Raw genomic sequence first — 20739 nt, 5'->3', positions numbered from 1 at the left:
AACACAGATCTGTGTAAAAAAATTACACAGGTTGTTGAACATGTTCTAGCTGTCAAAACTGTGTAAATTTTCAACACAGATCTGTGTAAAAAGTTACACAGATTTTCGATCAGCTTCCCTTTTAAATCTGGGTAAAAAAGTGTTGGCATTTTTTCAGCAGTCAGAGCAACCAGCAGTTAGCAAAGATGGTGGGTAATTTTTCTAAAAAATATTACATGAATTGCTTTTATTAAACAAGTCAACTTTCCAGATAGCGGACCTATTGCACTGGAATCGATGCCGTATCCAAGGAATTGTTAGTTGGTCAAGAGTCGGCGGATGATGGTAAGAAAATTATACTTTATATTCACAGTCTTACCCTAACCTAACTTTATATTTTTTCATAGCGTTGATTGAATGAATGATGTCAATGAAGCCAAATTCCTGCGTCCGAAAGCCTAGATGTGCAGGCCCTGAAGTGGAACGCTCTGCCAGGAACGGATACATCATCGCTCCAAGAAAACTAGATCACTTTCCGGGACCAAACTAGCTCCAACATCGTCCAATATGATATCGACCGAAAGATGTAAAATAATTCAGCGACAGACACTGTTGAACATCAATAAACATCAATCTTGTTTTATTTTGATTTAATTAAAGTATTTAAAACGTTTTTTATTAATCTAGAAGTAAAAAAATGTGCCTGAAATAATTTACCCAGATCTGTGTAAAATTTTACACAGGTCACTGGTTGAAAAATTACACAGATTTGACAGACAACGGCTGTACACACTTCTGTGTACAAGCCTTTTACACAGATTCTGTGTATTCCCGGTTTTGGGCGATCTGTGTCAAATTTTACACAGATCTGTGTTATGTGTATTTTGCGTGCTGGTAAACAGCATTACACTTTTTTCAGTTCACTTTTACACACTTGTATGGGATTTTTCAGTTCAAGTATGATTACACACTTTTGTGTAATCATACTTGAACTGGAAAATCCCATACAAGTGTGTAAAAGTGAACTGAACAGTGTGTAATGTTGATTATCAGTGCGTATAATTTCTTATATTCGGTAAAATGATCCAACTCCTGTTTATCACTGGCGCTGTGGGTGCAACTTCCTTTACCCACCCCCTGCACGCTTACAGTTTGACAACTGTAACTGTCACCTGTCACCTGGCGCTTCTGTTGATTGCGCGCGCGTCCTTCTGCTCGAGACTCCATCGCGCTCTAACAGGCTGCTCGTGTTTTTTCAGTTTAATTTTATTTAATTTTAAATTAAATTAAGCGCTGCTTGCTGTTTAATCTAATCGGATTACCTAAAACAGTTCCCGGCTAATCAAACAGTGCTGTTCCTATCATGCTAGAGGGTGTAATCGAGGGGAAAAAGCAAGAGGAAGTTTCAACCAAAATCGACAACAAAAGCAACGATGACGAATCAAGCCAAGGCCAGCAGCAGCCAGCAGAAACAGTCGTCGCCGTCGCAGCAGCAGCACCTACGTCAGCATCACAGTCAGATTCGGGTCGGCCGTCCGTAGACAACGGCGAAGGAACCAAAGCCTGTCAATTTCAGCTGAGTCAGTTTGAGCTGGTGCGTATTCTCAGCAACAACAGCACCCACAAATCGGTTGCCCTACTGGGCCACTTTGGGGACCTTTCCCGCGAGCAGCAGGCCATCGTGACGTTGGAGAAGACGGCCTTCACCGAGGGCCAACTGCAGACGACGACAACGACGGGTGAAAGTGAACGCAACAGTTTCTTCACGAGCAAATCACAGCTGCGAACGGAGTTTATCAACGACGTGTACGGGAACTTTCAGTGCCTGACGGATCCGGAAATTAACCGTAAGTCACGTGACGAACCTTCTTTCTGGTCTCGCAGAATCAATCAACGAATGTTGCTTCCTTCTTTGTTCCAGAACTGAAGGTGACAATCATTTATCCAGCGAGCGAGAAACACATCGTGAAATTCGCCGCCCAGCAAAAGTTTCTGCTTGAGGAAACGGCCGCCGATTATCAGACCGTGACGTTGCCCCACTTGGAGCAGGAACAGCTGAGCTTGGAGGTGAGATTACGTCCGATCAATTTCCATGTCTGGGGCGCCGGGGAGGGAGGGTCACAAAGTTCACGAGGGGAAGACCTTGAAAAAGTGAATCATTCGTTCGTTGTGAGTGCGCGCGCGATTTTCGATTTCGTGGTCGTCGTGACGAAGAAGAATGGGTAAAAGGAATGTGTGTGTGTGTTGTGTAGGTATTTGCACACGCAAAAACTCGCGGTGTGGTGCCGTCAAAAACGCCAACACGGTTGTCGCGATGAGTTGGTGCGCGCGGGCTAGAAAATGCTGCTGAAATCAGCACAAAACGATGGATCGTGGATTATGCATGAAAAGGCAGCAGCGGGGAGCACTGCTGCGTTGTTTTGGTGGTGTGGAAACCTGTGAATGGGATGATTGGTTGGCGTGTTGTGTCTATCGGCTGTGCGATAATCAACTGGTTGATTGGAATGGGAAATATTTGGAGGGTTTGGAATTTGAACCGTTGAGGACTTTTGATTGCTACAAAGATGTCAGTTTTAAGATTACGGGTCATATCGCGCCAAGTGGCATACCACTCGACACTCGACTTTCTCTGATCAAGCTATTTGAGCATGTTTTTTTTAGTTGCGCAAAATGCAACAAAGTTTGGTTCCAATCGAAAATCTCATAACATAACGCAATTCAACTCAGCGTCAAATTTCCTTTAAAATAGCTGTCGCTGTTGCTCTTTTTTTTCCTAGATATGACAATTTGAAAAAAGAGATTTTTTTTTTCAAATTGTCATATCTAGGAAAAAAAAAAAAAAAAGAGATTGCAGGCCAAGGATTGATACCTAAGAGCATGCAATGGCACTGACCTTGTTGCGTGCTCTTCGGTTGACGTCCACGTAAGAAACATCCTGGAAGGAGCGTAACTAACTACATCCGTAGTTCTGTTAGATCATCCGAATTATCTTGATCAGAACAGTATAGCTCTGGTTCCTTGCGAGTGTCCTATTTTCTTACCTCCACGTTGGCTTGGTTTTCATGATGACCTAGCTGGTGGCCTGTGGAAACGGATCGTAAACCTTTGACCACCGCGGGTCAGAGTCGATACGGCTAAAAGAAAGGGGCGCGACAATGTGGGAAAGGAAGTAATTTGTGATTGTAGACGGTATTGTTTTGATTCGCAGTATGTTGAGTCAACTGCTGTGGATGTACCTGAAACATCGCACAACGGGGTTTCTCTTCTCTTCATTCTCAGCTACCACCTATCTCCTATTTTTATTTTGCTCTTCTGATTCCCAATTCTTCACTGATTCTTCTATTTAATATCCAACATTTGATTTTGATTTTTCTAACTTTTGATTCTCTTATCTCTCAAAGCTTTTCCACTCTTTTCTATCAATTGATACTGCTGTAACAAACTTTGTTTTGTTTTTTTTCCCTTCAAAATATACTTTTCCTTAATGTACTAGTAATATCACGTCTAGTTATCATTCGCCTAATCTTTTTTGATTTTATTGCGAATTTATTTATTTGAATAATTCTTTATCTGTCCTATAAATTATCATTACTATAATCTAAGCTTGTTTTGTATCTCTATTTATTAACTATTGTCTAATTTTACATCTAATACATCTAGCTTCTCATTTTTTTTTCTTCAAAATACGCTCATCATTCTCTTACTATTGATACTTGTTTTTATAAAATAAATTCTCTTTTACTGTCAATTGTTTTCAATCTTCACCCTTTTTTTTCAAACAAGTGAGGTTTGAGCCCTTACTCAATTTATGGAATGGTTAAAGGATTAACACAAATATTATTATTGTATTTTTGGTAAACTTTTATAACATGCTTAGGACCAAAAATTGTAACAAAACAACGCGACAAAAGAAATAGCAACAGATAAACACGACTCAACACTAGGAAGATTTCAGCAGAAAACAATACACAGTAAAATAACAACTAATTTTTTAATTCAAACTCAAAATAAAACAGTTTTTGCTTTAATGAAAGTTGATAGGCACACTTTAAATGGTTAGGCGCTTATACTTACATCAAACCCTACGTAATGTACCACCCCCGGCCGAGTTAAAATGCGTAACCGGAAAAGAAGGTGTGCATGCCTGGCACGAACACTCAAAGCGTGTTCTAGCGTGCTGCTCGTACTGACTCAGAGCAAGGGTGAGATGTAGGTGTAAGGGCAGTGCGTGTTCGTCGGGAACCTGGTGCATAAGATCGGTCAAGGCCCGTTCTTACACTGAAAATTGCGAATTGCGAATTGCGATATGACAATTTGAAAAAAGAGATTCTTTGAAAAAAAAAATACGAAAATCGCAAAACTTTGCGGCGATGCCATAAAAAGAAAGGAATGGTCCAATTTGGTTAAAAATCAAGATTGTTACATATTTTGTTAGTAAATATCAATAGCTCCACCAAATTTAAGCTTGATCGGAAAAAGTCGAAAGCGTTACTTTTTCTAAGTTCCTGTACGCTATTGTGTGCCATATGAACGGACGAACGGACATGACACCACGAACAAATTTTGCTCATTTTTCTGAGGCAAAATTCAAATTCAAGCCAAATAAAAATACGTTAAAACCGCCTTGAAACACTAGCGCTGCCCGTGTTCGCATTGGCGAACTATGCCGTTAATCGCTGAGCCATCCTGGCCAATCTGGAACCGGTTACCGGTGGCGCTTCGGGGACACTTCCGGAATATGAGAGAAACCCTATCATCCGCCATATCAAACTTCTCATATTCCGAGAGTGTCCCCAAGGGGCCACCGGTAACCGGTTCCAAGTTGGCCAGGATGGGTCAACGAACAACGGCATGACCGTAGATTGACATATATTTCAATTTCATGAAGTTTGATACGTCGGATGATAGAGATTCTTTCATATTCCGGAAGTGTCCCCAAAGGGCCACCGGTAACCGGTTCCAAATTGGCCAGGATAGCTCAGCGATCAACTGCATTATCAAAGATGGACATATCTTTCAATTGCATGAAGTTTGATATGCAACATGATGGGTTTTCAACAAAAAAAATCAAATTGGCCGTTCATCGGGTACCCGGGAACCGGTTCCAGGTTACCCGGAAGTGGTCACTAACACTTCAGAGTGGTTCTGGCAATCGTGTATTGTGTTTTTAGTAAGTTTTATGGATCAAATTCAACTATCATGAGAGTATTAGTATCACATATACGTGAAAAACAGTAAAATATGAACTTTTCGGATGTTCCGGATTTCCGGAACCGGTAGGTCACCTGGCCCTGATATTAATATTTGTGGTCAAAGTACAGGTATACACCTGTCGAATGCAACCCGGACCATCCTGATTGGTTGAAATTTGCCGGAGATACAGGTCGTCAAAGTTGGGGTCTTAAAAAGGCCTTTTTTTCGGTTGTAGCCGATTCCCGGTGGCCACAGTGACCAAATCCGGTTTTCCAGGTCGGTTTCATTTGTGACCAAAAGAACCGGAATAGGTCAAAAATTTTGACGATTTTTTGAAGTTTGGGGTCGAAAAGGACCCCAATACCTTATGTGTGATTTTTTTTAATACCAAGGGAAGGTTAAAAGCAAACCTGTTTCGAGGCATATCGTAGCAGATTCAATAGAGTTCAATAATTTTATTGTTTTGCCTTCCTCACCTTACTGAGGAAAGGCTATAAAATCACTCAAAAAAAAAATAATAATAACTTTTTGATCAGACCTCCTAGACCTACCTTCATTTGCAGGTACATATCGACTCAGAATCATCAGCTGAGCAAATGTCTGTGTGTTTGGCTGTACAGTCCAGACTCGGCTATCCGAAGGCCTCGGAAAATTTAACTTCGGCTAATCGAGTCTGGACTGTATGTAGACATGTGTACCGAATTAATGTCACTGGAATATCTCGTCACTGGCTGCGCCGATTTTTACTGTATTGGCCTCTTTCGATTCGTCTTAGGGTCCCATAATCCCTATATTGAAATTTATAAGATTTAGTAAAGCTCATCAAAAGTAATGCTTGAAAAACTGCTGTATATAAATTTCACAATTTGCAAATAAGGGTGGTTTGTGCATGAAAACCTGCCATATTATATATTTTCAGAAAGGTTCTGAAAAGACCTTTTTAGGATTAGGAATTTTCAAGATTCCAGAAGTTCCGGACCAGCTGCCAGATGTCGGACAACCCATTGATAGAAGCCATCCTTCCCCTGTAATGGAGCAGAACTCGACCCCACCACTTTTCTGTGATATTAGTTTTAAGGAACCCCAAGTTACGATCTCACTAGGTTTTTTTGGCCAAATTTTCCCTAGTTTTTGACTATTTGCATTCAAAGAACCTCCTGTTACCAAGCGGTAAATGAAAAAAAGAAATAGTTGCAAGGAACGCCATATCTCTACGAACCAGCCAATCACACAAGATGTAAAATTGTTATTTCGGCAAATAACAAGAATTGAATTGAATTGAATTGAATTTTCAAGATCTGACTTACCTATCTAAAATTACAAGAATTCAAAAAAAGGTCTGAATTGACATAACCTCAACCTATTTCCCAGAAGGTTTTTGCCTTCCTCACCTCAATGAGGAAAGGCTATAAAATCACTCGAAAAATGAACTTCTTTATTTGACCTTGTAGACCCACCTTCAGGTATACCTATCGACTCAGAATCAAATTCTGAACAAATATCTGTGCGTGTGTCTGGATGTGAGTCCGTGCACCGAAAAATATGCACACGATTATCTCCGGACTGGCTGGACCGATTTGGACCGTTTTGGTCTCATTCGATTCGTCTTGGGGTCCCACAAGACACTAGTTAATATTATGAAGTTTAGTAAAGTATTTCAAAAGTTATGCTAAAAAACGATTAGGCTAGAGTTTGAAACCAACCATGTGTGGATTAAGTAATGTTTTTATTGGAATTTTGTCAATGCCTTTCGAGCTCCGATACTATGGGCGCTTAAATCTCACGTTATCCCCTTTATTTCCACTCCCTTTCCAGTGGCTCTACAACGTGCTCGAGCACCGCAAGGAGCAGGACCGCATTGTGTTCGAGGACCCCGCCGACGACGGCACCGGTTTCATTCTGCTGCCGGACCTAAAATGGGACGGTAAAACACTGGAACAACTCTACCTACTCGCGCTAGTTCATCCGCGGGGGATCAAATCGCTGCGTGACCTTACGGCCGCTCACTTGCCTCTGCTGCGGAACGTGCGGGACCGCGGAACCGAAGCCATCCGCGAGCGGTACGGAATCGGGGCGGACAGGTTGAGGGTGTATTTGCACTACCAGCCGACGTTCTATCATTTGCACGTGCATTTCACCTTCCTGCAGCACGATCCGCCGGGGATTCAGTGCGAGAAGAGCCATTTGTTGGGGACGGTGATTAGCAACTTGGAGTTGCTGCCGGACTATTACCAGCGGGCGACGCTCAGTTGCGTTTTGAAAGAGACTGACAAGCTGTACGGGAAGTTGAAGGCAGCTAAAGAAAAGGAGAGTGCAGAGGAACCCGAAAGCAAGCGGGTTAAACTAGAATAAGACAGTCATTCCATATCAAGTAAAGCCAAAGTAGCCAAAATGCCCATCGGGAACATTGACCGCGTGCTGATCGAGCTGCGGCCGCGACTTCAAAGTGCCAACTTCTTCATCTGCTTTAGCCGTCGTTTCGTGGAGATCAAATCGACGAAGATCGACCTCGCGCCGGATCGCATCACGATCAGCACGGAAAATAACGACGAACAGTACGAGATCCGGCTGGGCGACTTCTTCAAGCTGCACACCCAGACGCTGAGCTCGCTGCTCATCAAGAACAACTACATCTGCTTCCGGATCAACACGAACGAGAACAAATTTCACTCGGAAGTGCTGGAGATCAACGAGTACAACGCGTGCACGGACCTCAAGTTGGAATGCCGGCTGGAGAAGGGCGTCAACTATACGGTAACGTGCAGCAACTGCGGAAACGATCTGCACGAACAACCGGTGGCCTTCAAGCGCATCCTGGAGCTTCCCTCGGACCACATGGACAGTAACGAGTGGTACTGCCATCGGCACGACACCCCAGAAACTCACACCGAAGGAGAATGCTCGTCCAAGTCATCGTCAGCCGCTTCACCCCATCCCAACAGTTTCACCCCGGCCGAAACGGATCTTTTTTACGGCCCGTTCTACGCCGTCTTGAACCGCCAGCATCTTCAGCGAGTCCACCTCCGAGCCGATCGCTTCCTGTACTGCAAGTGCTGCCTCCAGTTCCTCGGCGTAGCAAAGCGCAACGGCAGCGTCAAATTGTGGTACGAAAACCTGCAATTCCTCAAACCGGACGAGCACGAGCAGGAACACGTCAACCCGGCGTCCCTCTTCCGAACCGACGACGCCCTCCTCAACTTCCAGTATCTCGTGCGCAAAACCGTCAACGACTACAACTTCATCTCCCACCTGGGCCTGCCGCCAATCTTCAAAATCATCTTTGAAATGCGCCGCCCCGGCCACGACGGCGAGCTGTTCTACCTGCTGATGCAGATCATGGACGCCAATTTGAATGTGTTCAAGATCCGCAAGGGCGTGGACGCGGAAGATTCCTCATCCGCGTCGGACGATCCGTCCGAGTCCAAAGAGGCGGCAACCGACGAAGACGACGACGACGACGACGTCTTCACGCCATCTCCAAAGCGTCCGATCAAGCGGAACATCCACGTGTATCGGCACCGCACCATGAAGGTGATGTACCGGTACGATCAGTTTGACCAGCAGCCCATCTTTAACTTTTGGCTGCAGGACAGCAACGTGGTGAGTGTGGAGATTTCCGAGCAGATGTTCCGCGCCGCGGTGCGCTACCTGGACGACAACTCGGACTACGTGCCCGAGTGCTACCGGAACAATCTGGGCTTTAGCTTGAGCTATTTGGACATTACGTAAGATATGCTAGCTGAATTTGCGCTTTGCGCCTAGTAAATGTGTGTTTGACAGAAGGTCAATGGTTTTTTGGCTGTTGTTAGGACGAAAAGAAAGCATTTTCATTATTTTTCATTTTTACAATATTTTTTATAACAAAATAAAAAGTAACTTTGAATTTTGCTAAACTTAGATCGCTCCCTCACATCAATACATCTTCATTTTATTGAACTTTTTTATAATAATTAAATTCCTTTACATGTCAAGTAGTATGCCTAAATGCCCTTCATCTTTGTTGTACTTTTCGTTTCATTATTAACTGTTCACATTATTTTTATTTTTTTTTTTTTTTAAATTGTTTTACATTTTTGCATTGAATCGAATACATTTGGGTTAAAAAGAAAAAATCACTTAAACAACTAATCCTAACTTTAATCTAAAAAAAAACTAAATTTATGAAACATTAAAAGTAATTAAAACGAGTAAACTACGAACTGTATTATAAGATGAATCCTCCAAAGGGTTCTTACTTGTTCAGCGCGAGTTTTGCAACCACGCAGTGTTGTTATCATCTCGATGAAAATGTTCGAAAATTCTTGTGGTGAAAACTGGTCACTACTGCCTTCACCCGTTGATGCTGGTTGGTTTTCGCTCGGTTGCTGACTGAAGCCTGGAGGTGTTGTATTCTCTGCAACTTTTGGCCGCTGATTCAATGGCAATGGCTGCAGATTTGGAACTACTCGAACAGATTCCACTCCTGGTGACGCCAAAGCAGGAAAATCTACGTCCGTGAATGCTGGTGGTGTTTTGCGACGAATTGGTGGGTGCCTCGTTGTCGCTTGCTGCCGAACTTCTACAAACTCAGCTCGCTTTGGGCAGCTCCGATTCTTCGTCGAATGGTCGCCACCACAGTTGAAGCATTTGGCTTCGATGTTCTCGTTGATTGTTGCAAGCTTGAGTTTTGTGAAACCGGAAGCAATAGAGGAGAAAAGCAACTCGCGACAGAATTTTGACAGGTATGATTTTGATAAAGTATTCGCCTCCTTTTCTCTCCTATAGAAAACTGGGAACAATGTAGCTGTCAAACCAGATCAAACTGCTAGTCACTCACAAAATAAACTTTGAGTGATTTGAGTTCATTTCTGACGTCACGATTTTCTCCTCTATTTCAAATTTTAACTAAAAAAATGTCCCTGCAGTGACACCTGTCAAAAAAGTTCATTTGGTTTATTTACCTTTGAGGTTAAGTTCCGAGCTTTTCTCCTTCCTGTTGAAGTGATTTTTAATTACCGCGGTAAATTTTCTTGAAACATTTCGTTGGTGTCAAACTGTCAAAAATTGATCTCAGTAGATACTTTTTTACCACACGATTACAACAAAATTACCATATTTAATTTAACAAAATAACAAATCCCGGGTTTTTTTTCGAAATTTGAGAACAAATAGCAGGCCAAGTGCGAATGATTCTGACGATATCTCTTCAGTTGACGCTCAGGCGAGGAACATCCTGGAAGGAGCGTAATTAACTACATCCGTAGTTCTGTTAGATCATCCGAATTATCTTGATCAGAACAGTATAGCTCTGGTTCCTTGCAAGTGTCCTATTTTCTTACCTCCACGTTGGCTTGGTTTTCATGATGACCTAGCTGGTGGCCTGTGGAAACGGATCGTAAACCTTTGACCAGCGAGGGTCAGAGTCGAGACGGCTAGAAGAAAGGGGCGCGTCAATGTGGGAAAGGGAAGTAATTTGTGATTGTAGACGGTATTGTTTAGATTCGCAGTATGTTGAGTCAACTGCTGTGGATGTACCTGAACGTTGCAGAACGGGGTTTCCTCTCTCCTTTCCATTTCCAGCTACTATCTATCATCTGTTTATTTTGTTTCACTGATTTTCTTAAACGGCTTTTGTTTACTATCCTCCATTTGATTTCGATTTTACTTATTTGATTCTCTTATTTCTCAACGCTTTTCCACTCTATTTTACTAATTGATGCTACTGCAACAAACTGTCTGCTTTCCCTTAATTTGGCAGCGATGTCAATTTTGTTTATCATGTGCCTTTTCTTTATTCATCTATTTCAATAATTTCTCATCTTCCCTGTAAATTGCCCTCAATACAATCAAAGCATGTTTATTACCTCTATTTATTAACTATTGTTAATTTCTTTATCTTCTTCATAAATTACCATCTTTCTTTTACTATTGATTCTTTACATAGTATATTTCTTTCACTGTCCATTGTTTTGAAACTTCACCTTTTTCTTAAGCAAGTGAGGTTCGAGCCCTGACTCAATTTATGAAATGATTAAAGGATTAACGCAAATATTACTATTGTATTTTTGGTAAACTTTTATAACATGCTTAGGACCAAAATATTGTAACAAAACACCGCGACAAAAGAAATAGCAACAGATAAACACGACTCAACAATAGGGAAGATTTCAGGAGAAAACAATACACAGTAAATAACAATTAGTTTTTGAATTCAAACTAAAAATATAACAGTTTTTGCTTTATGAAAGTTGATAGGCACACTATAAATGGTTAGGCGCTTATACTTACATCAAACCCTACGTAATGTACCACCCCCGGCCGAGTTAAAATGCGTAACCGGAAAAGAAGGTGTGCATGCCTGGCACGAACACTCAAAGCGTGTTCTAGCGTGTTGCTCGTACTGACTCAGAGCAAGGGTGAGATGTAGGTGTAAGGGCAGTGCGTGTTCGTCGGGAACCTGGTGCATAAGATCGGTCAAGGCCCGTTCTTACACTGAAAATTGCGAATTGCGAAATTTGAGAACAAATAAAACAATTTTCCTTGTACTTTTCACCATTTTATTACCATTTGAATTTAATTTGTATCAAGTCATGTTTTATTAGGTTTCACAAAAACCACTACTTGGGAATGGTTAGTTAGAATTTAATTCCGTAACATACGAATCTGTAACGACACTTTAGGACCAGTTCACTACACATAAATAGAAACCTTAAATCCCGGAGCTAAACCGAAAGCTGGATGCGCTCTCGCCGTAGAATAAGTTAAATATTCTGCACGAAATTGAGCATTTGAAATTATGAAGACGCTAAAAACTTGCAACTCTACTTGTTGACACAACAAACGAGGTAGCCCTCCTTAGATGGCGAACGGCAGAATGGCCTTCCGGCCCTTGGGGTAGTCCTTGAACTCCTTCTTGTAGTTCTTGTGCTTGCCGATGGCCCACACCGTCATTTGGTACATTCCGGCGGCGGCGAATACCAGCGAAGGAATGCACGTGGTCATCAGCGAGAACGACAACCAGGAGAAGAACTCGTACGTGTAGTTGGGGCAGGACACGAAACTGAAAAAAGGTATCGTAAGAACTTTGTGGTTCATGGTATAAAATTGTCCCGACTCACTTGAAAAGCTGCGTCAGCGGATTCGCGTCGGGAACTGGGATCTTTCGGACGGTCGATCCGGCCGGTCGGAGGTTGCGCAGCAACATGTGGATCGAAAAGTTGCCCAGTTCGCTAATCTGTAAGCAAAAATGATATAAATAAAAGTTTAGTAAAACATTACGATTTGTTCGAACTTACCAAAAATCCGGCCAGGCCGGCGTAAAAGACGGGGGTGCTCGGTTCCGTGAACAGCGGGTGGTTTACGTGGTAAGCCACGTACGCGGCGAAGGCCCAGTAGTACGAGCAGTTTTTGAACAGGTTACGCAGCGGCATGGTGGCGTGCGAGAACCGATGCACGAACAGCGTCTCCAGGATACGCTTGGCGTAGTGGCCGGCCCAGCAGATGGCGGCAACGCTGCAAAATGAAAGACATCATGTACCTACGGTTTCAGAATACATATCTGATTTTTTTTTTAAAGGTCTAATTACCCAATTTTCTGTTTTTGCTTTTTGGGTGTTTTTTTAATACCCCTGACTCAAGGCTGTTTTAAAAACACACAAAAAGCAAAAACTAGAAATTTAGTTTATTGGACCTTTAAAAAAACTCCACATAACGACACGATCGTGCTATCTTGACGCCCCCGCCATGTCGACGTTTCGAGAGAACGCGTCTTTATGTTCGACCTTGAATGAACACAAACTGGAGCACGCAATGTAAACAAAAACAAACACATTTTGTTTGGCTGACCGTCCTAAGCATTGTCCCTAAGTTTGGTTGAGTTTAGTTGCCGGAGTCCCGAGTTATAGGTAATTACAAATTTTTACAGTTGTGGGCCATGTTGGTGTGTCAAAACGTCTTCTGACTAAATTCTCTTTAGACCAGTTGTCACAACTAGAGGAAAGTGGAGCAAGTGTAACAAGGTAAGGAAATGCTCGTTATAACCCATTAAAAACGTTAAAAAATCTGTCGGATTTTTAATAATCATCTTATTCACTAAGACTTTGATAGAACAAATTAAAAAAAAATGTTTCAACGCAAAATCGGCATTGATTATATTCAACAAAAATTTTGTTGAATCAAACCTCGAACAGACTGATCGTACAAAATATTTTTCTGCGTGTATGAAGAGTGACAATAATGCACGGAATCTTTTCCGGTTTTTGTTGAATATCTCAGGATTGAAATCGAATTTCGAGTATCTGTGAAGTTCAAATGGTGAGGCATTGATAGCTGCATAAAATGGCGTCCTTAACTCAATTTGGCCCACAAGATAGCACGAGCAAGACAATATAAGCAATACTCCCCGAATTCCGGAAATTGATTTGTATTTTTTGGTTTGGCCCAAACTTTTTGGGGGTCTTTCTTAGACCAAAGAAGCCATTTTGTGTCATTGGATCACCCATACAAGTCATCATAAAATTTTGGCAGCTGTCCACACAAAAATGGTACGTAAATATTGGAAACTTTTGAAGGAATTTTCTGACCGATTTAGTGTCTGTTGTAGGTTTAGGTATCGTTATGGACTGTTCAGAAAAAATACATGTAAGGATTTCTCAATGTAAAAAGCAAAGCAATCCACTTTACGACCCCCGGGTCTTTTGTGGGCTCTGTTGCAAGTTTTTGCTCATTTCTAGGCGTCCGAAGGTTATGTGTGGTGAGACTGGTGAGTCACCCAAAACCTCTTTTACGCAAATGGACCGACGTTTTACTTCCCCATCCGATAGAAGGCCAGAAGTATAAGGCGGGAATCGAATCCGCACCCCATAGCAACTTAGGCAACTTAGGATCGGCAGCCGCTACCCACCGCGCCACGAGGCCCTTCGAATTTCTAAATGTTTGAGAATCTAATTTGCGACTTCCCAACGGCTTGTTATTTTAATATTCTTGAGTTTTTTTTGAAAAGGTCCAATAAACCAAATTTCCATTTTTTTGCTTTTTGGGTGTTTTTGAAACCACCTTGAGTCAGGGGTATTGAAAAACACCCAAAATGCAAAAACTGAAATTTTGGTTTATTGGACCTTTTCAAAAAAAAACTCCAGATATTTTCATTTTTGAAAGATAAGATTGGATGTTTACCTATCCACCAATAATTCTGTTCCATGATACAATCATGCCCGAGCCACGTAGCCCAGTGGTAACGCTTCCGCCTTGTAAGCGGTAGATCGTGGTTCAAATCCCGGCTCGAACCAACACAACTGGTGATCTTTTCCCTTCTGGATTCGATTGTATTTTATCAAATAAACAAATAAACAAATTGACCGGTGAAATTAGTTCGCAATTCGCAATTTTCAGTGTAAGAACGGGCCTTGACCGATCTTATGCACTAGGTTCCCGACGAACACGCACTGCCCTTACACCTACATCTCACCCTTGCTCTGAGTCAGTACGAGCAGCACGCTAGAACACGCTCTGAGTGTTCGTGCCAGGCATGCACACCTTCTTTTCCGGTTACGCATTTTAACTAGGCCGGGGGTGGTACATTACGTAGGGTTTGATGTAAGTATAAGCGCCTAACCATTTATAGTGTGCCTATCAACTTTCATTAAAGCAAGAACTGTTTTATTTTTAGTTTGAATTCAAAAACTTATTGTTATTTACTGTTTATAGTTTTCTCCTGAAATCTTCCCTATTATTGAGTCTGTTTATCTGTTGCTATTTCTTTTGTCGCGGTGTTTTGTTACAATTTTTGGTCCTAAGCATGTTATAAAAGTTTACCAAAAATACAATAGTAATATTTGTGTTAATCCTTTAACCATTCCATAAATTGAGTAAGGGCTCAAACCTCACTTGCTTGAATAAAAGGGTGAAGATGGAAAAACAATTGACAGTAAAAGAGAATTTATTTTATAAAAATCAAGTATCAATAGTAAGAGAATGATGAGCGTATTTTGAAGAATAAAAATGAGAAGCTAGATGTATTAGATGTGAAATTAGACAATAGTTAATAAATAGTGATACAAAACAAGCTTAGATTATAGTGATGATAATTTATAGGACAGATAAAGAATTATTCAAATAAACAAATTCGCAATAAAATCAAAAAAGATTAGGCGAATTATAAATAGACTTGATATTACTAATACATTAAGTAAAAGTATATTTTTAAGGGAAAAAAAAACAAAACAAAGTTTGTAACAGCAGTATCAATTGATATAAAAGAGTGGAAAAGCTTTGAGAGATAAGAGAATCAAAAGTTAGAAAAATCAAAATCAAATGTTGGATATTAAATAGAAGAATCAGTGAAGAATTGGGAATCAGAAGAGCAAAATAAAAATAGGAGATAGGTGGTAGCTGAGAATGAAGAGAAGAGAAACCCCGTTGTGCGATGTTTCAGGTACATCCACAGCAGTTGACTCAACATACTGCGAATCAAAACAATACCGTCTACAATCACAAATTACTTCCCTTTCCCACATTGTCGCGCCCCTTTCTTTTAGCCGTCTCGACTCTGACCCGCGGTTGTCAAAGGTTTACGATCCGTTTCCACAGGCCACCAGCTAGGTCATCATGAAAACCAAGCCAACGTGGAGGTAAGAAAATAGGACACTCGCAAGAGACCAGAGCTATACTGTTCTGATCAAGATAATTCGGATGATCTAACAGAACTACGGATGTAGTTAGTTACGCTCCTTCCAGGATGTTCCTTACGTGGACGTCAACCGAAGAGCACGCAACAAAGTCAGTGCCATTGCATGCTCTTAGGTATCAATCCTTGGCCTGCAAATTGACCGGTGAAATTAGTTGAGTAAAAAATTGCCACTGAATCCGCTTTGTAAATGCCGGCCCCAATACTCTTCAAGGGTGTTCCCTTCAGGAATAGGGAAAGATTTACTTTTTTTTACTGTTGGTGAAAAATTATATGTCTGAGTCAAATTTGAATGAAGCTCGGTGGAGTCCTCATAACATGCATGTCAAATATTAGCCTCGTTGTGCGATAAATCAAGTAGGGTATTTTAACCATTAGTGGACCCCCTAGTAGAGCCGAAGCACATTTTTCACAAATTTTCAATATTTTAAGCACTTTTTCATAACCCTTTGTACATAATAATGGAATCTGGAGTGTTTTGAACAACATTGAGTATTTGTTTCATCAGTTTTTTGTTTTTGAGCAGAAAAATAGCCATTTGAAAAAAAAAAAGTTTTGTTTGCCTGTTATGGACCCCCTTTTCCTATAGTGGACCCGGGTCCATAATCCGATTGTGGACCCGGGTCCACTATAGGCAAACTGTTATTTTTATACCAAATTTAACCGATATTTGATGTTTTGATGCATGGTGTAGGTCTAATCATAGATATAATGAATAAAAGTTGGATTTTGCTCACTTTTCATCATGAACAAATATGTTTTGTTGACAAATTTGGCTTTAAACAACAAAAAAACCTAACAGACATTTAAACACATTTATTTCCGAAAAAGATCCGAGAAAACGTTTCAAAAACCAATGTAATCATACAAATAATTTAAAAAAGTAATTTGTAATACATAATTGATTGATCGAAACTAAACAATAGTTTTGTTTACAGTTGCTGATAAAACCAGGCATGTTTATTTAAAAATAATGTTTTGTTATTGATTTATTACTATAAAATATCATTTCAAACTGCAACTATGATGCTTCAGTTAAGTACCATTAACTAAAGTTTTGATTAATTATAAATTCTTTCGGCTTCAGCATATTGGTACTTTTAACATAAAAACAGCTATATTTATACTCATAATTGAAAAAATATGCGTTTAAGTTGATTACAACAAGCATTCATTGTATGTTTAAGAGAAACTTTTGCTTAAATACACAGTTTTCTTTATTTTTGTAAGTTAAATTAACAGGGTCCACTTTTGGAAAAGTTTGGAATTTCGTTGTCCTATATTGGACCCCCTAATTTTTGCTCGAAAATGAGCAGTTCTTCGCTTTATTTTAGTAAAGTTCCTTAAACTTACATTAATTCGACCTGCTGAAGTTGAATAATCAGTCAAAAATGATTGGATAGTTAATTCAATCATAAAATATAAATGCAGTTTTGTTGTGAAAATGCTAGTGTCCATGGCTGATTTCAGATGTCGAACTCAAAACACTTATTTTGGCTGAAAGGACACGTCAATGTCAGCCAACATTGTTTTAAATGATGCTGAACATGCCAAATAAAAGATTCGTAGACAAAAACACGCTTGAAATTGTGATTTTATTGAATTTTTCATCAAAAACCCTTCAGAGGGTCCACTATAGGAAAGGGGTCCACTAATGGATAACGTACCCTACCTATCCTCCCATCGATCGATCCAGCCACTTTGATTTGCGTACGACGATGCGACAAACATGCGATTTTTTTTACAGTTTCTCCAACAGGTTTTTGTTGACACGCTAGTAATGACGTATTTTACAACCTCAACCATTATAATGGTCATCTTCTCCTCATCTCATCACACACATTTCAAGACCTCACGGTCGGGCAAAAAACGGTGCCTACAATCGTCGTCTCACTGTGTTGGCTCAAGTGCACGAGCTGGAATGACGAAAGCTCCAAAAACTACCTTTTGCGAGCTACGAGTCGTCGTCGTCGTCGTCAGAGCCAAGTTATGTAGAGGAGGAAGCCTCAGCTAATGCGAGTCTGACGCGAATGAGCAAGCAAAGAGGGGACGGAAATTGGAAATTTTATGTAATCTGGTGTGGCTCAGCGAGTTTTAAAACTTTCTTTTCGTTCACTACTGTTGTGCTTTGAACAGGTGAATCGAGATTGCTGAAATCTTTTGAACGTTATCTTATCATTTTATTTTGGGGGTTGTATGATTTTTTCAAGCGGGTGCAATACAAAGGTGAAATTGACCACTTAAAAGAAGACTTTTGGACGCTCTCTGACCCGTGAACTTGACCGTCGAGGTGCACTTTTGCGAAGTCACTCAAAACCAAGCCAATTAATTAATGTGCATAAATTAAAAGACACGTATGTGGAAAGGTGCTACATACTGATAATGAGAACGATTACAATTCCCGTTTTTCGTCCCAACCAGCGATAAAAGTAAAGGCAGAATGACTATCCATAATACTCACTTGGCCGTGAAGCTGATCGGGTTGGACGCGGCCGCTCCATAGATCAACGAAGGTCGCTGGTAGAAGAGCATGTACACCGCGATCGGTCCGGCGTATTCCGCCAGGAACACTCCCTTCCAGCTGATTTGCGGGCCGAGATCCTTCACGTAAAGCTTTCCACCGGAACTAATCCCTAGAGACTGCACGGTGTCGGAATCCTTGAGGGTCTTTCCACGGGGCTCCAACCGAATTGACTGCCGGTGGATGGTCAGCGCTGGCTTCAACTTCTCCACATCGTTCTTGAGCGCCTTGACGGTGGTGTCCCCCTGGACGCGGCACTTGCCCAGGGACCGGTTTTTCACGTCCAGAATTTCAATCTGAAACAAAACCATTTCAATTACCAACAATTTCCCCGTGTGAAAACCTCTCTCTACTCACCTCCATGGTGCTGTTTTTGCTGGTGCTGAAGAACCTGGAATCTGTGGAAAAAAGCGACTTTGACCGCGACCGACCGAACGACACGATTCACACGCAATGCGACGACTTGACCGCTGCTGTCTGTCTGTGGCAGATCGATGACGAAGGACCGTTCGTGCCGAAGCGAAAGCGACGAGAAAGTGACTGGCCAAACTTGACGTTGACAGGGTGGGTTGTCAGTTGTGATTTGACGTAAAGACTTGGCTACCAGGGGTGAAGTCGTGAATTTTATTCAAGATTTTCATGAATCAAACCTGGGTGGCGAATAGAGAGAATGCGTAACGTGATTTTCGAATGATCCCACTTTGTTTACATCTACAATGTAGGAGGCTGTTCAAGCACAAGCATGACTTTTTTCTTACTGGTAGATGAGCTGTTTTATAATCAGTGGTATGCGTTTTATTTTGTCTAATTTTCTACATTATTTTGCTGGAAAATTGTGTGTGTGTTTTCAAGTTTCGTTCGGTTAGAAGAGGTTTTTCTTTTTTACGGGTGACGAAAAACTGCGACGAGAGTGTTATTCTGCGATGTCGAAGATACATACCTTGGCTTATTTTGGATTCCTGCAGCTCTTCCTGGCCTAGCGAAAAATCATCGCTAATTCTGGCAAAACTGATCCAACAAACAGAAAAGATTTCCACTAAATCAGTAGGTTTGGAAACGGAATCAAACGGATATTCAGGATGGTACAACTCTATAAACAACTTCCATTCAAAATTAAATAAACAAATATGAAATCGCCTTCAATGTTCTTAAGATTGCTTGATTTCAACTTCAGGTCCTCAAAAGCAAAAAAAAAATCATTCTTGCATAAAAAAAACTATTTTTGATCGATAACAATACTCTCCACTTTTGGCGAACAGTAAATTGGTTCCACTTTGACAGTTCAAAATTGAGGCCGTTTTGCGAACCACTATTAAGCCTCCAGGTCAAAACTAAAAATAATTCTTCAACAACCTTAACCTGATAAAAAGTGTTATACTAACAGGCTATCGTTTCCAATAAATTACAAATTACAAAATTAAAAAAAAAAATTACAAATTTAAACAGATAAAATATCCATCAATTTGAAAAAATAATTTTTAAATTTCAGAATTGTTGTTTTTTTTTACTTTTAAATTTTTAAATTATTGATTTATTTTTATTTTTGAATTTTTGAATCTTTGAATTTCGGAATTTTTGTTCATGTTTGCTCTCACCAAACAAAGCAGACATCCAAAATTCTCCGAAACGCGCATTCAAAACTTCTAGCAAAACAATGCCAAAGGGCCGTTGTGGGTTTGTAAACAAAGAGTGTGTCCTGCTCACGCTAGAAGGTGTTTACATCTGGCATGAAAGGGATACACTCTTTGTTTACAAACCCACAACGGCCCTTTGGCATTGTTTTGCTAGACTTGCTTGCCGGTACTTGTAGCGTATCAGAAAATGCGTATCCGACAGGTACAGACACATATTTTTCTTCTAATCTAATCTAATCAAACCCTAGCGCAGCCAATCTTTCGAAGGGATCCTGGAGAGCCTTAGGTTAGATTACGTAGCGCTACAACTGCTCTCTGTATCAGTATTCCTAATTCCAGTCCAAGCTGACCAAGTCGTCATGGCCTAGTGGTTAGCATTTTTGCTTACCAATCCAAAAGACGGGGGATCGAACCCCGCCTCGAGCGACTTTGATTTTGATTCATCATTTCATATTTCTATGTTCTTTACTTTCTCTTTTGGGAGCGCTGGGAATCGAACCCAGAACCATTCGCTTACAAAGCGAACACCGTAACCAGTCAGCCACGGCCGCTCCTTCAAAAATTTAGAAATTCGAAAATTCTGAAATTTACAAATTCAAATATTCAAAAATTCAAAAAAATCAAAAATTTAGAACTTTAAAAAAATCAAAGATTCAGAAATTCCTATGTTTTTTAAATTGATAAAATTTCTTTCTGTTTTAATTTGTTAAAGATTTATTTTTAATTTTGTCTCCTTTTTTTGTTCTTTT

General features: G+C 40.7%; 3 protein-coding genes and 1 long non-coding RNA gene across 4 annotated transcripts; 3 read left to right on the top strand and 1 right to left on the bottom strand.

Annotated features, from left to right (window-relative positions):
- On the top strand, positions 1-648 carry LOC119767454. The gene is made up of 2 exons (XR_005277523.1): positions 1-324; positions 387-648. It is a non-coding gene; the product is annotated as an uncharacterized LOC119767454 (long non-coding RNA).
- Positions 649-1176: 528 nt separating this feature from the next.
- On the top strand, positions 1177-7547 carry LOC6037976 (m7GpppX diphosphatase). The gene is made up of 3 exons (XM_001847774.2): positions 1177-1826; positions 1901-2046; positions 6988-7547. Exons 1-3 carry the CDS (start codon positions 1343-1345, stop codon positions 7522-7524), a joined length of 1167 nt encoding a protein of 388 aa, XP_001847826.2. The 5' UTR covers positions 1177-1342; the 3' UTR covers positions 7525-7547.
- LOC6037975 lies at positions 7531-9060 on the top strand. Its single transcript, XM_001847773.2, has one exon. The coding sequence runs from the start codon at positions 7564-7566 to the stop codon at positions 8899-8901; it is 1338 nt and encodes a 445-aa protein (XP_001847825.2). The 5' UTR covers positions 7531-7563; the 3' UTR covers positions 8902-9060.
- A 2625-nt stretch (positions 9061-11685) lies between these two features.
- LOC6037974 (probable very-long-chain enoyl-CoA reductase art-1) lies at positions 11686-18920 on the bottom strand. The gene is made up of 5 exons (XM_001847772.2): positions 18714-18920; positions 18297-18652; positions 12447-12663; positions 12270-12385; positions 11686-12211 (listed from the first exon to the last, which is right to left on the bottom strand). The coding sequence occupies exons 1-5, from the start codon at positions 18717-18719 to the stop codon at positions 12007-12009; spliced, it is 900 nt and encodes a 299-aa protein (XP_001847824.2). The 5' UTR covers positions 18720-18920; the 3' UTR covers positions 11686-12006.
- Between the last annotated feature and the right edge of the window lie 1819 nt (positions 18921-20739).

The sequence above is a fragment of the Culex quinquefasciatus genome, chromosome 2 (genome assembly GCF_015732765.1).
Source record: "Culex quinquefasciatus strain JHB chromosome 2, VPISU_Cqui_1.0_pri_paternal, whole genome shotgun sequence".
In the NCBI taxonomy this organism is placed as follows: Eukaryota; Metazoa; Arthropoda; class Insecta; order Diptera; family Culicidae; genus Culex; species Culex quinquefasciatus.
Note: the sequence above shows the minus strand (reverse complement) of the source record. Positions and strands in the feature narration are given on the sequence as shown.

Bases quoted from the DNA above. Each gene is read 5' to 3' on its own strand.
- LOC6037976 (XM_001847774.2), top strand. From the start codon at position 1,343: ATGCTAGAGGGTGTAATCGAGGGGAAAAAGCAAGAGGAAGTTTCAACC. The intron at 1,827-1,900 runs GTAAGTCACGTG...TCTTTGTTCCAG, and splicing joins GACGGATCCGGAAATTAACC to AACTGAAGGTGACAATCATT. The intron at 2,047-6,987 runs GTGAGATTACGT...CTCCCTTTCCAG, and splicing joins AGGAACAGCTGAGCTTGGAG to TGGCTCTACAACGTGCTCGA.
- LOC6037975 (XM_001847773.2), top strand. From the start codon at position 7,564: ATGCCCATCGGGAACATTGACCGCGTGCTGATCGAGCTGCGGCCGCGA.
- LOC6037974 (XM_001847772.2), bottom strand. The intron at 12,386-12,446 runs GTAAGTTCGAAC...TTTTGCTTACAG, and splicing joins CCGGCCTGGCCGGATTTTTG to ATTAGCGAACTGGGCAACTT. The intron at 12,212-12,269 runs GTGAGTCGGGAC...ACCTTTTTTCAG, and splicing joins CCGCTGACGCAGCTTTTCAA to TTTCGTGTCCTGCCCCAACT.